The following is a 12,785-nucleotide window of genomic DNA, read 5'->3' as shown; positions in this document are numbered from 1 at the left end:
CATAGATTATTAGTTGTATACTGTCTATCAGTCAAGACTGCAAGTACTAGTGAAGACCCTTCAGATCAGAGCAGATGATCAATAATATTATAAATTCTGGGTATTCAAAAGCTAGCAAGCGACATCACCGATACTATTACAAAACAAAAAAATGCATCTTAAACGCTCCTCTTCCTCTGGAGTGTTTCTAATGAACTGGAATATGACAAAGAGTGTTGAGTGTTAATGCACAACCCTGATGTATTTGACATAATTACATGTGCATATCACTACCCCCTCCCCCTCCAAAGCAGAATGTGCCAAAATCTGTGACGCAAGTCACAGAAAAATTAGTTGTACTGCACAACGATTTGGAAGAATTTTAAGAAAAAATGCAGATAACACTATTATGGGGATTTTTACCACAGGATATTTTTAGTCAGCCGAGGGTTCGTTGAAGAACAATGCAAAAAAATCTGCTGGTCATCAAATCTGCTGAAATCTGGAGATCACTGCATAGCCACTTCATCATGCTTTCAATCCTTTTGAAACAGTCCACAATTGATTCACAAATTTTTAAGACAGAGTTTAGCAAAATAAGGCTTCGCACAGTGAAACTCCTTTCCAATGATATAAAATTCTGGTCCCACCACACTTCTCCTCTCAGTATTAATGCATTCCATATATAATGACATATCTTCCCCCCCCCCATATAATAATGTGTCATCTGGTCCTCTGAGTGTTACTATTTAGGAGTTTCACTGTAAAATGAAGAAAAATTATGAATGTTCCCATATTAAATTGTTTTTAATGAAATTTCAATTCCATAAATTTGCCGTGTCTTGTAATACAAGTAGTGCATATGCCAAAGCTTCCAAGATGAGGACAAATTGTACGACAGGCTTCGAGTGTTTGCACTGATTGTCAAGTGTCATATAATCACAACTGAGCTAGCGTTTATTCTATTTTGCTCCGAACAAGACTGCAATGATATAAAATAAATTAATATGCACTCTATCTTTGATAAGCATCATAGTTAGTGTGAGGGAAACTATTGTTGAATATATTTCAGTTTCCATTATTTCTTATGAAGAAGCTTGCTTCGATATATGAGTGCTTTGGATTTTGAGAGAACATTCATGGAACAAATTATGTTTGCAAACACCACTGTATATTAGAAATATTATGTCTGCAATCTCATCAATGATAATAAAATTGATTAATACCAGATCTTCCATTTTTAACGTGGCTGTTGCTTGAACTGTTGCTGCTGCCTGTTGCTGAGCTGAAGTGACTTCTTCTTCTTTAGCATCTGTGTCCATTGCTTCACTGAAGAATGAAAAGTTAGAAATCAGTATCAGAGGATTCAAATTGGATTCCAGAATATTTATAAATGCAGTAACCAAAATAAATTACTGTCATCTACGACACTGACTGAAGTATAACCACCAAAGGTTTATCCGTCAAATGTTTTACAAAATATTTAAAAAAGGCCAGCATTTCTACAGCCAAAAAGATATAATCACCCTTCTGGTTTTGCATCTGGTTTAACAACTACAGGCGAGACCAAATTAGAAGGGATAGGAGCTGTGGCTTTCAGAGCCTGTAGTACTAAAGCCAAGAATTGTTGAGTTGCACTCTCATACAAATCGAAAGCAATCTGGTATGCCATCAACACTTGATCCTGTTAAGTGGAATAACAAAAAAAATAAAATAAGATTAAGACATTTATATACACATATAACCCCCTTTTTTCAATTTTAAATGAGCACCACAGCTTTTATTTTGTAGAAGAAAAAAAGAAAATTAGATCCTAAAATTGACAAATTTTCAAACTCAGACAAGCATGATATATAGGGCAAATTTCACCTTATCTGCCAATCCACTCCACTAATCTGTGTTTGCAGCTCGCTGTTAAATCCAGATAGTCTGATAAAATTTGGGTCACCTTATGTTTTTTCTCAAAAATCAAACTGTGCTCAAAACTGTAACAGTTAATTCCGAATGTCTACTTTGACCAATGCCGATTCCAGTGATGTATTGACAACAGAAGGTTAATTCTCTTCACTTAGAACACTGATATGGCTCATTGTAGGCTCTTTCGAAAGCTCCTGGAATGTGAACAAGTCTTTGGTAAATTCGATTGATTGTAGCGAGAAGGGAATGCAGAATTGGGAGCTAGATTTTGGTGACAATTTGATTTTGCACTTCCCACATCTTTCAGCCCTTGTAGCTTGCCATTAAATTCAGATATTCTGATGGCTATGGTGTCACTTAATAGGATTTTTTTTTTTGCTAATTTTCCAAATATAGTCTTCCAGTGTTTTACAGTCCACTTGAGCTTGTCTATCACCCCCTCCTTCCTTTTCATTCGGCAGATTAGGTGAAATTCACCCTGTATAACAGTATAAGTCATACTTGGACATCAAAGGTTTACTTGGAATTCACCATTTAGGTTTAACATTTTTTTCTCAATTTTATACTCCAACAATATCAAAGCTGGATAAATCACAAAAAAATCTAGGAACCAAAGAAATTTTTACCCAAAGAAAAAAATCCAAAATACTTCTGACTTTTTTCAGGACATACTCTTTCATGTGTTGGCAAGTATGCTGCTATAAATTCCAAACATTTTATGCTGCTCTCAGCCTACAATTTAATAACTACACGAAGAAAATTTTAAGTGCCGATACCAATTTTTTAGTCACCATCGCAACCTGGCTCCTGGGTTCATCCAGCCTTGATCAATACGTCATACAGGGTGTTTATAATCAAACTGACACTAATCTGGGTCATATGTAGCTTGATCTAACAACCGGAATATAACCAAACATATTAGGAAAACTATCATATGGGAAGAATGATATAACGAGTTTCATTGATTAACCTAATACATGTCTTAAATTGATAAAATCTCCACACTTTCACTCTCAGCACACACACACATCCAAAAAGATACATTTAAATACAACAAAAAATTTTCATTTCCTGAAACTCCTAAACATTTCCAGAAATGCAATAGTTTGTTAAATGAAGACCTTGTTATACAGTAAAATACCTATATAACAATACAGAAGGCACAGGAGAAGCATATCGTTATAAAGGATTTATCACTACGGATAGAATATACCAACCCTATGAAAAGTATGTTAAAACCAGAAATTAATATAGTTATAAGGTAATAATTAGAGAGAGTATCTTTATATAGGATTTTCACTTTATCAATACTCGTACGTTTTATGTGAGGGTGTAACATAAAACAAGGCATTCAGAAATTCAAAAACCATTTGAATATGAATGAAAAAATTTGCTTACATTGCTTCCTTTGCACAGTTTTTCGAGGAGATCAGCAACAGCTTGTGCATCATCCACGAATATTAAGCACTGAAAATATAGAATATGTATACAATATAAAAATGTTTAATTAAATGAAATAATTCATTGAAGCAGCAATAGATTTTAGGAAAATGAATTCTACGACAAAACAAAATTTAAAAGAAAATAATTCTTCCATTAAAATATTAATTTCAATATAAATGTTATACTCCATTAAGGTTTGTATTTAAAAAAAAAATGAAATTATTTCACAAGACTCATCATGAAATTTTGTCATTCCCTGACTGGGACTTCACTGACACTCAGCGATTAATGCAGAAAATTTTCTAATGGGAAAATATAAAATTATAATGATGAAAAGTCTATCTAGCATTTTAAAACAAGTTTTTGAAGATTGGCAAAGGCAGATGAGGGTAAAGTAGGCAGATTACCTTCAAACGTAAATAAAATCCTGTAACTAAAAATTTAACATTCACAACTTTTAATGACATTAAATATTGATTTCCTATATAAGATAATTCCATACATACCTGACACATGTTTACATAATCTGGAATGTCCAGATTCTTATACAGGTTAACTAGAACAAGAAGTATCTCATTACGATATGTTCTGTTTTGTATGAAAGACATGCACAGCTTGAAGCTGTATGACAACATTCCAGCTACATCATCCTATAAGAGAAATTGAAAACCAAAATGTACATAAAGCACATGCAAAAGATAAATTTGCTAAGATTTTTAAAAAGGCTAATTTTTTTTCAGTGTTTCTCAGGGAATTGATTACTTCACACGCTATGTCAGTCACACACTTGCACCTTTTTATTCTAATTATTACTTCATTCCGAAAAATTCTCTCTTCATTCTTTCAAAAACCAAAGGTCACTGTCAATCTCCACCTTGTCGGGAAGAAGACCATGGGAATTATAATTTTCAAATGTTTGATAAAACGCAATAGGTCATACCGGGCTTTCATTTTATTACATTCAGCAAATAGCAATTTCAAGCAGTTAAATTCTGCAAAAAAACAGACACACGTGTGGTGCTTAAAAGAATTAAAATATAGAGAGATGACCAGAAAAGAACATACATGATAACATTAATTATAAAGATTCCATAAGAACAGAAGAGAGATTGGAGAATAAACTCGATAATATATTTAAAAATAAATTGAAAATAGCAAAAATAAGTGAGATTCATTGAAATGAGAGAGAGAACATTACTTACTGGGTATTACTTAATGAGCATATAAAACAAAGAGTAAAATAATTAAAAAACATGACTTGCAAATGGTTTCCGGGTTATTAGGCCATGGTCTAGGAGATTTTCTTCCTGACGTTTCGCCCACATCTGTGGCAGGCATCATCTGAGGTTAATTCGACGTAAGTCTCCGCGGCAAGCGAGAAAGGCTTCGTACATCTACTGTGATAGACTTGTTCTCTATATGCATTTCTGAGACTTGATCGGCCGCAGAAGAACCGCATTGGTTGGCTTGTGTGGATGTGTTGTGCGCCGATTGGTTGCAAGTGGTGTCTGGCGACGACAATCCAACCAATCGGCGCACAACACATCCACACAAGCCAACCAATGCGGTTCTTCTGCGGCCGATCAAGTCTCAGAAATGCATATAGAGAACAAGTCTATCACAGTAGATGTACGAAGCCTTTCTCGCTTGCCGCGGAGACTTACGTCGAATTAACCTCAGATGATGCCTGCCACAGATGTGGACGAAACGTCAGGAAGAAAATCTCCTAGACCATGGCCTAATAACCCGGAAACCGTTTGCAAGTCATTTAACGCCGGCCATGAAAGCCTCAGACAATAATTAAAAAACAATTCAACTCACTGATTTCAATATAGCTTCTTTGAATATATCCATTCTTCTTGTTTCAACTGCTATACCAACAGCCTGTCTGAACTGGCTATCATGGAAGCATCTCTGGAACATCCTGTTCACTATGGTCTCAAGTCGAGGGTCTACGGGTTTCTTCTCCTTGTTTTCAGCGTTGTAGACGCTAAGCTTGGTGTAGTGATCGATGCATTTAGCTAAAATGAGCAAATTTCATAAATTATTGCTACTTGTGTGTTTTTAGTACCGTATTTTTCTGCATGTAATCCACAGATTATATGTTCAGAAAATCGTAGGAATTTCTTAGTGTGAATTATATACTGCTATGTAATATCTGCAGCTTTTTTTCTTTATTAACCCCCCCCCCCCATCCCAATCTTTCCCATGTTAAATTCCACTTACTTTATGTGATTTGGGTCTTACATGACTATTTTACAAAATCAATTAATCAAGTAAAGCTAAGGATACCTGTACACAGGTACAGGAGGCTATATAATTTCTAAGGATACCTAAGCGAGTCAAAATTATTTGCACTCACATGAAAAATATAAGTATTTTTGAGTAAAATATATTTATGGACTTATGAATGTGCAGTCTTGAGTGTGTGTTGCTACTTTTCGACAACACAATCACAAAGTTTTAGTAAAAATAAACCGATATACAAATTGAATATAAACCCCATAGTCTGGCACAATAATTTATATTCATTATTGAAAAAAAATCCCTCCAATTTGAGATATCTATTGTCGGATCACATCTTGGAAACCTGCATTGGACTGACATCAATGAGTAGCTCAAAACTAATGAACGTACTAGAAGCCTCTAAAATCGTATTTTTAAATGCATGCAGTACGTAAACTATGGCACTCATTCCTAGTAATTTAGTATGCAAATATTCTGTGTGCAAATACACATTATTTGACTACATGGGGAGAGCCCAATAAATATATAGAAAATACAGTCAAACCTCACTATCTCGAAACGGGGGGGGGGGGGAAGGAGATCAACAGAACTTTCAAGAAATAGTGTTTTTGTGTACGAACGAAGAACCATGACAAACATGACAAAAATTTTGATTGATAAAACTAAAATTCTCGATTCTACTACATACCAACTGAATTTTTTATTGACACATTCAAATTTATTTTAATATTCAATTCTATTTTCATTTACATACCTTATTTAAAATAACCCATAAGCTTAGTGTAATGCATATAGGTATTTCTTTTTAGCCCTTTGAAACTTCAGTGTAATCTGTACTAGCAAGAAATGCAAACAACTCAGACCCTATCATCTCAGTTCATTCACCGCTGTGGCAGCACAATCCTTGGCCTCTGCCCTTGACCCAATCCATTCGTTTTGTTCAATGTTAACACCTATGCTATGAACATAAGCAAATTCTGGCTCTTCGAATGGAAAGGGAAGGAGCAGGGTCCACCTCCTCCATTTCTTGTCTACGCCACTACACTTTTTTTAAGTGACTTGCCTAACTAATGGCAGTCATAGTTTCCACCTATGATTGACAAGATCCATCATCACAATGGGTTGTAGCACTATCAGGAAAAGAAATCCTTTCTTTTAAGTTTCTTTCACCGCCAGAAAAAAAAAACCAGACTTACACAAAGGTAAAAAAGGGGAAAACACAGAAATTCTTTTTCTATCATCGTAGCTTGACGTTCAAGACAGTTTTGGAAAAATAATTTGAGACAGAAAGGTGAAAAAAATTCATTCTTTTAGAACAGTAAAACGCAGGAACTTCTTCCCTTCTATGAGTTTCAAGAAAAAGAGGTATGGCAGCATAATTTATTGATATAATTTTTTTACTAAATAAAGAAGTTCAAATATTCCTTTCAAGACACAAAGAAAATATACTGGGAAATGGGAGTAGAAGGATAAGTTATTCCACTTACCAATGATAGTTTCTACATACTCAGAAGAAAGATTCACGTTGAACAATTCACCAGCACCCAAAGCATATGTAAGAGACTCTTCAAATGCACCAAGGTGGTAATATACCTTATGAAAGAATCACAAAGGTTTAAACTTTCATACAAAGAAAATTTACGATTAAATAACCAAAAATTCATTTTACAGTGGAAAATCCTAAATTTTGAACTTTTCTTAACATATGAGTATAGTTATTACTAATTACCCAGAATTTGTGACTTTAAATGTCTTGGTTGGACTACCTCAATGTTTTACCATGCCAAGCTAATACAGAAAAATATGTATCTTTCCAACAGTTTCTAAGCAGGACTTGACAAATAAAAACAAATGAGGTGTCTGGAAAATTTCTTAGGAGCCAAGCATAGTTTTCTTTCCAGAAAAAGTCCCAAAATAATTTTTTAGGCACGTTTAAGATTTAATGTTGGAAGACACATAATCATGAAATAAGGGATTTATTTGTTATTTTTAGACTCTGATTTAACAATTACACATAGAAAATTTTAAGCACCAATACTGATTTTATAGTTTCCATGGCAACCTGACATCTGGGATTTGTCAGGCGCTGGTTCAAAGTGTTTTGGTTGAGGTTTTTTTTTTCTCACAATTATATTCTATAGTAACATTACTTTAGATCAATTTTGGAATAAATAAAGATTTAAAAAGGAAAAAAAATGTATTTGCAAACATACATACCTTTGACGCAACCAAGGCAGCGAGCTGGCGATCAGTGAACATCTCATTTTCGTACAATACTTCACTAGATAACAAAAAATAAATAATTGCAATGTATGCATAAAGCATAAATACTTTTTTTTTAAGTTTTATCATGACATTGTTCATTCAAAAACAATACATACAAAAACTTCAAATTGATAAAATATATTTAATGGCATGCACATTGAATTACAACAAATTTATGTATTTTAATTATTTTCTCGCCTGAGCAATTGTTCATGCATAGAAAATTTTAGGTGCCAGTATAAATTTTTAGTTCCCATGGTGATCTGTGATTTGTCAGTCCCCGTAATACGCAATGATTATATGATATTTTAGATAAAGCTAGATTGAAAAACAATAAAAAAAACAAATTTACTTTTTTCATATTTATCGGAATCTGAAGCAGACCTTGTTTCAGGTAATTTAAACATACATCTGGAGGTAAAATCCACAGATTTAGCAAGTAAACAAAGAAATAATTGAAGCACTGCAATAATGTTCCATATATTCGGTCAAATCTATACTTCCAAAAAAACATTTTTCGAAAAGTAAATAGATTCCTCAGATATATATTTGTTATCAGATATTTAAATCTTCATTACATTACTCACAAGGTCCAACAGAAAAAAAAAAACAAATGGACTTGGAAACAATAACAAAAAGGTTTATTCATTGAAGTCTCAAAATAAGATAACATGTCAGGAGCGGGGGCTGGAAAAATCCAAAAATTTTTTTTGCAACTTAAAAAATACAAGGACAAAAAAAAATTCGTAGTTTCCCTTTTGAGCAAATTTTCCATACACATTCAAAATTAATATGCTGCTATCTATTGATGAAAATATGCAGATAATATAGAAAGTTAAGCATTGCACTATATTAAAAAAAAATTCAATTTATTCCTTCACTTGATGAATCAGTGACGACCACCTAGTCCATAGCAGCGTTAGAATTTAAAAAATGAAAGTCACTGGTCTGTGGGACCAGTGAATACGAGAACCTACTGGTCCACTAAACAAAATCTGTTCAAAATTTTCAATTATATCTCATTTTCGTGAGGCCCCTCTTCTCTTGAGGCTCAGGTGAGATCATGCATTAAGACGGCACAGTGTCTTCCCAGTGTTTTATCCAGAACCAGTTATGTGGGTAGATTTCCCCACTAGGATTTCATTCTTAAAGTTATGAATAGAATAGATCTTTCATGCATGGGTTTTTGGATCTTCGAGATTAGTTTTTCTTTGTTGGCAGTTCATCATTAAGAGCAGTATAGCCTACTCATTATATTTTGCAATAAGCATTGAAATTTCAATACCTGGGGTTTCCAACAGTAAGGTCATCTTGACTCTTACACAAGTTTTGAGATTTATTCTATATACAACATAAAATAACGCACCTTATATTGTTTTTCCCAGGAAAATGGTATAGATTTTGGGGGGAAACATATGCACATAATTACATAAACATGCACATTAAGAAAAAACACATACATTTTCTGGATAGCTTCCGAAATTTCAGGCCAGAACTCGTCCACAATATTATTGAGCTTTCCCAAAGCAAAAATGTGCAGTTCTGGCTGTCTCTCATCCAAAAGCGATATTATGCCCCCTGTTTGAAGAAAATTTTTGAATTAGACAGTAAAAAGACAAACATCACTGAGCAAAATCTTACAATTTGAAAGACACAAACGTTTTCAGGAATTTGGAAAATCCCAGGAAAACGTCCGCATCTACCACAAGTACAATGTCGCTGGCATTCAAAGATTTTCACAAGATTTTGCAAGGCAAAAAAAAAAGTGTTTCCACAAATTCCTAACGCTGTACTTTGAATCAGAGTAAAATACACAAAAAATGTTTTCCGAGCATTTCATACGTGGGAATGTGAATAATTTCATCATTTGAGCAAAAGAAACAAACATTCGCCGAGGAAAAAAAATTGTCTATTTCTCTTTAGGAACAGTGGCAGCGGAAAAACAGGAATAATAATGAAAAAAAGAAACATTAAGTTTGTATTATTTTAAACATTAATGTGGCAGTAATTAAAACCTGGTAATATGAATTCTTAATCTGGAAGTCCTGTACACATTGAGAAATTCGGAAAGTTTTCAGCTCTATGAGCCAAACTGCAAATTTGAAGAAAAAATAAAATAACTCGCATCAACAGCTGCAGATAAACCTCGTCAATGAAAAAATATATATATACATAAAGTCAAATCCCTTTGAAGCGCACCCCCCCCCCCCCGATACAGCGCCAAAAATTTTTCGGTGAACAAATCTTCTGCACATACAGATTATACACGTTAATTTGTGATTCGATAAAACACCAAACTCATTATAGCGCCAGAAATCTGTGATTGACTGTAAAACATTGTTCCAGACACTTTTCACAAGACTTCGAGATTGCAAAACAAGTGGTTCGGCGGACAAACACATTTATTTATAGAACAGAAATTTACACGTATTTACAACCTAATCAGAGAGCTAACAACTTTTTTGTAAAGTTCAATCACAAATGACTTTTCATCCAGTCTCTTCTCTTGTGATCACCTCACTATTTATAGCTCTGGTCAAAAGTTTGAGAAAAAGAATATTCCACAAATTTCTATTTCACAGTACGAGGTTTGTGGTGCCACTGTCTGGAGGGGCGAATCCCTCTGGAATGTTCTCGGCCAACCCTCTGCCAATCGCACATCTACGCTAAACCGAAACCGGTATCAACTGCTGTTGCCAACAGAGGGCCATCAAACAAATCGCGCCATCTATCATCTATAGATCATAACATAATCACCGTAGGCATAAGGAAAAAATTACCACATATTAAAATAAATACAAATAAAATAGAAGTTTTTTAAAAAATATTTTCTCGAGAGTCACGCGGGACCCTATGTGGGTAATCGACAAAGATGATTCAAGATGATTTTCTTAAATAAAAGGGGGGGGGGGAAAGGGCTTGAAATGGTATTTTACCCCCCCCCCCCCCAGTCAAAATGTTCTTACCCATGACCAAAGTTTTCTCCACGGAGATGAAATGTACATGATTACCTGAAGATGCTAAATGGTGGTCAAAAATGACCAAAAGGGGGGACACAGCCCCAAAGACATGTGACCTTCCAAGTAAAGTGTCCAGCCTTGGCAAAAAAATTGGGAGATTTCTGGATCATGCTTGCTGATTGGAAGAACGGGATCTGGTCTCTCCCCCCACCGAAATGTGAGAAAATGACCAAAAAATAGGAAAAGTTGGCCTAATCTATTGTTCCATCACTTCAGTCCCCCAAACAAAATAAATTTCTTGCTATGGACCCGCATAGAAACCACAGACAATCTGCAGCAGTTGGCAACTCTGCCAAATGAAAAAAAATTGCAACGTCTACAAAAAGGGATTATACTATATGCTTCTGTTAAGTAACGAGAGCCACGGCACAAGAGGGAGGTAAGATGATGACGACAAAAATGAATTGATAATGTCGCTGAAAAAGATTGCTGGCCTCGCGAAACATTTCGGTCGCCAATGAAAAACTTTCGAAACACCAAGACAAACCATAGGTAACGAGAAAAAACAGCCAATATAGCTGCACACACACACACAAAACCTCACTTACGGAATCGTGCCCATTAAAGCACAGAGACCTTTACTAATCTGCAACAAATGTTGATAACAATAAACGTTGTTAAAAGGCTCCCATGCCCCCTGGTGTCTATAAACAATATTTATTAATCCTCCCCAGTAATTCAAGTGATGACGCAACATATGTTTGTTCACTTCGAACCGTTATTAAAATGAAAAGGCATTCACCTAACTCGAAAATTCAACTTTTTAATGATGAAACAATCTAACAATAGCGATAACACCAGTGTATATAGCCATCCCAGATCATGTTATAAAACTCAGTGATAAAATCAAAAGAGATAAAAGCTGTTTCCTTACCAGCGGATGTGATGGTCATTTTGCCCATTTTTCTAACTTTAAATAAACGAATATTTCCCCCTTAAACTTGCACAATAACACGCATCTGGAGGATGACAGTCGAATTTCTCTCAGCGGCCGGAAAAGTTGAGAGTTTTCCTCTTCCTTACACGAAAAAAAAAGAATCTGAATTTTTTTTTTTTTTCCATGGACATGGTGCTGTCATCTAGTGAGTCATTCAGAAGATGGTGATAGGAAGGAATGAGATGAGTGCTTAAGCCGGATTTTCCTAGGAATAGGTTTGTTGCTCAGCGTGAACCGAACAGTATAATTTCGCGTCGGCAGCAACGTGTTACATAATCACGCTACGCGTTTGTATTTTCCTAGCGTGGCGCATCAGATCAGGGCGGTTATATTATAATACATGGCCTTGGCATCAGCTACTCTGTCGTCTGCATGTTCCGGTTTGAAGGGAAGGGAGAGGAAATACACAACATTGAGGAGAAAATCGGCAAAACCGCGGCGCACGACACATTTGACTCCTCCAGAAGGAGTCAGCCAATAACGCCCAACGTAAACCGCTGTCGTGAGCCGTATTGCGCACTGTAGGAAAACAGTCATGCTGGTTTTCTTACTGGTGAGTGCACAGCGTGTCGCGCTGGGAGAATCACGTTGCGCGCGGCACAGGTTTAAGCCGGGTTTTCCTAGGAGCAGGTTTCCTGTGCCACGCGCAACGTAATTCCCCCAGCACGACACGCCGTCCACTCACAAATAACAAAGTCAGTATGACTGTTTTCCTACAGAGCGCAATACGCCTCATGACAGCGATTTACGTCGGGCGTGATTGGCCGACTGCTTCTGGAGGAGTCAAATGCGTCGTGCGCCGCGGTTTTGCCGATATTCTCTTTACTCTTGTGTGATTTCTTTTCCTTCCCTTCAAACCGGAGCATGCAGACGACAGAGTAGCTGATGCCAAAGCCATATACTTTATGTACTTTATGTAGCCACTCTGATCTGATGCACCTCACTAGGAAAACACAAACACGTAGCGTGATTATGTA

At 35.6% G+C, this 12,785-nt stretch overlaps 1 protein-coding gene across 1 annotated transcript in view; it reads right to left on the bottom strand.

Annotated features, from left to right (window-relative positions):
* The window catches only part of Rpn2 (Regulatory particle non-ATPase 2), a 43,046-nt gene extending 31,179 nt beyond the window's left edge, over nt 1–11,867 (bottom strand). The window contains exons 1-9 of the mRNA XM_089248844.1: nt 11,746–11,867; nt 9,312–9,429; nt 7,804–7,867; nt 7,074–7,179; nt 5,161–5,360; nt 3,846–3,989; nt 3,295–3,363; nt 1,506–1,663; nt 1,206–1,308 (exon numbers count right to left, since the gene is read on the bottom strand). Coding sequence (XP_089104970.1) covers nt 1,206–1,308; nt 1,506–1,663; nt 3,295–3,363; nt 3,846–3,989; nt 5,161–5,360; nt 7,074–7,179; nt 7,804–7,867; nt 9,312–9,429; nt 11,746–11,773 — 990 coding nt within the window. The 5' untranslated portion in view covers nt 11,774–11,867. The remainder of the gene's footprint in view (nt 1–1,205; nt 1,309–1,505; nt 1,664–3,294; nt 3,364–3,845; nt 3,990–5,160; nt 5,361–7,073; nt 7,180–7,803; nt 7,868–9,311; nt 9,430–11,745) is intronic.
* Nucleotides 11,868–12,785: the final 918 nt, after the last annotated feature.

This window comes from Pholcus phalangioides, unplaced genomic scaffold (genome assembly GCF_987345545.1).
Source record: "Pholcus phalangioides strain wild (caught in Gottingen) unplaced genomic scaffold, Ppha-v1.0 ptg000020l_1, whole genome shotgun sequence".
In the NCBI taxonomy this organism is placed as follows: domain Eukaryota; kingdom Metazoa; phylum Arthropoda; class Arachnida; order Araneae; family Pholcidae; genus Pholcus; species Pholcus phalangioides.
This window is presented reverse-complemented; position numbering and strand designations above follow the sequence as displayed.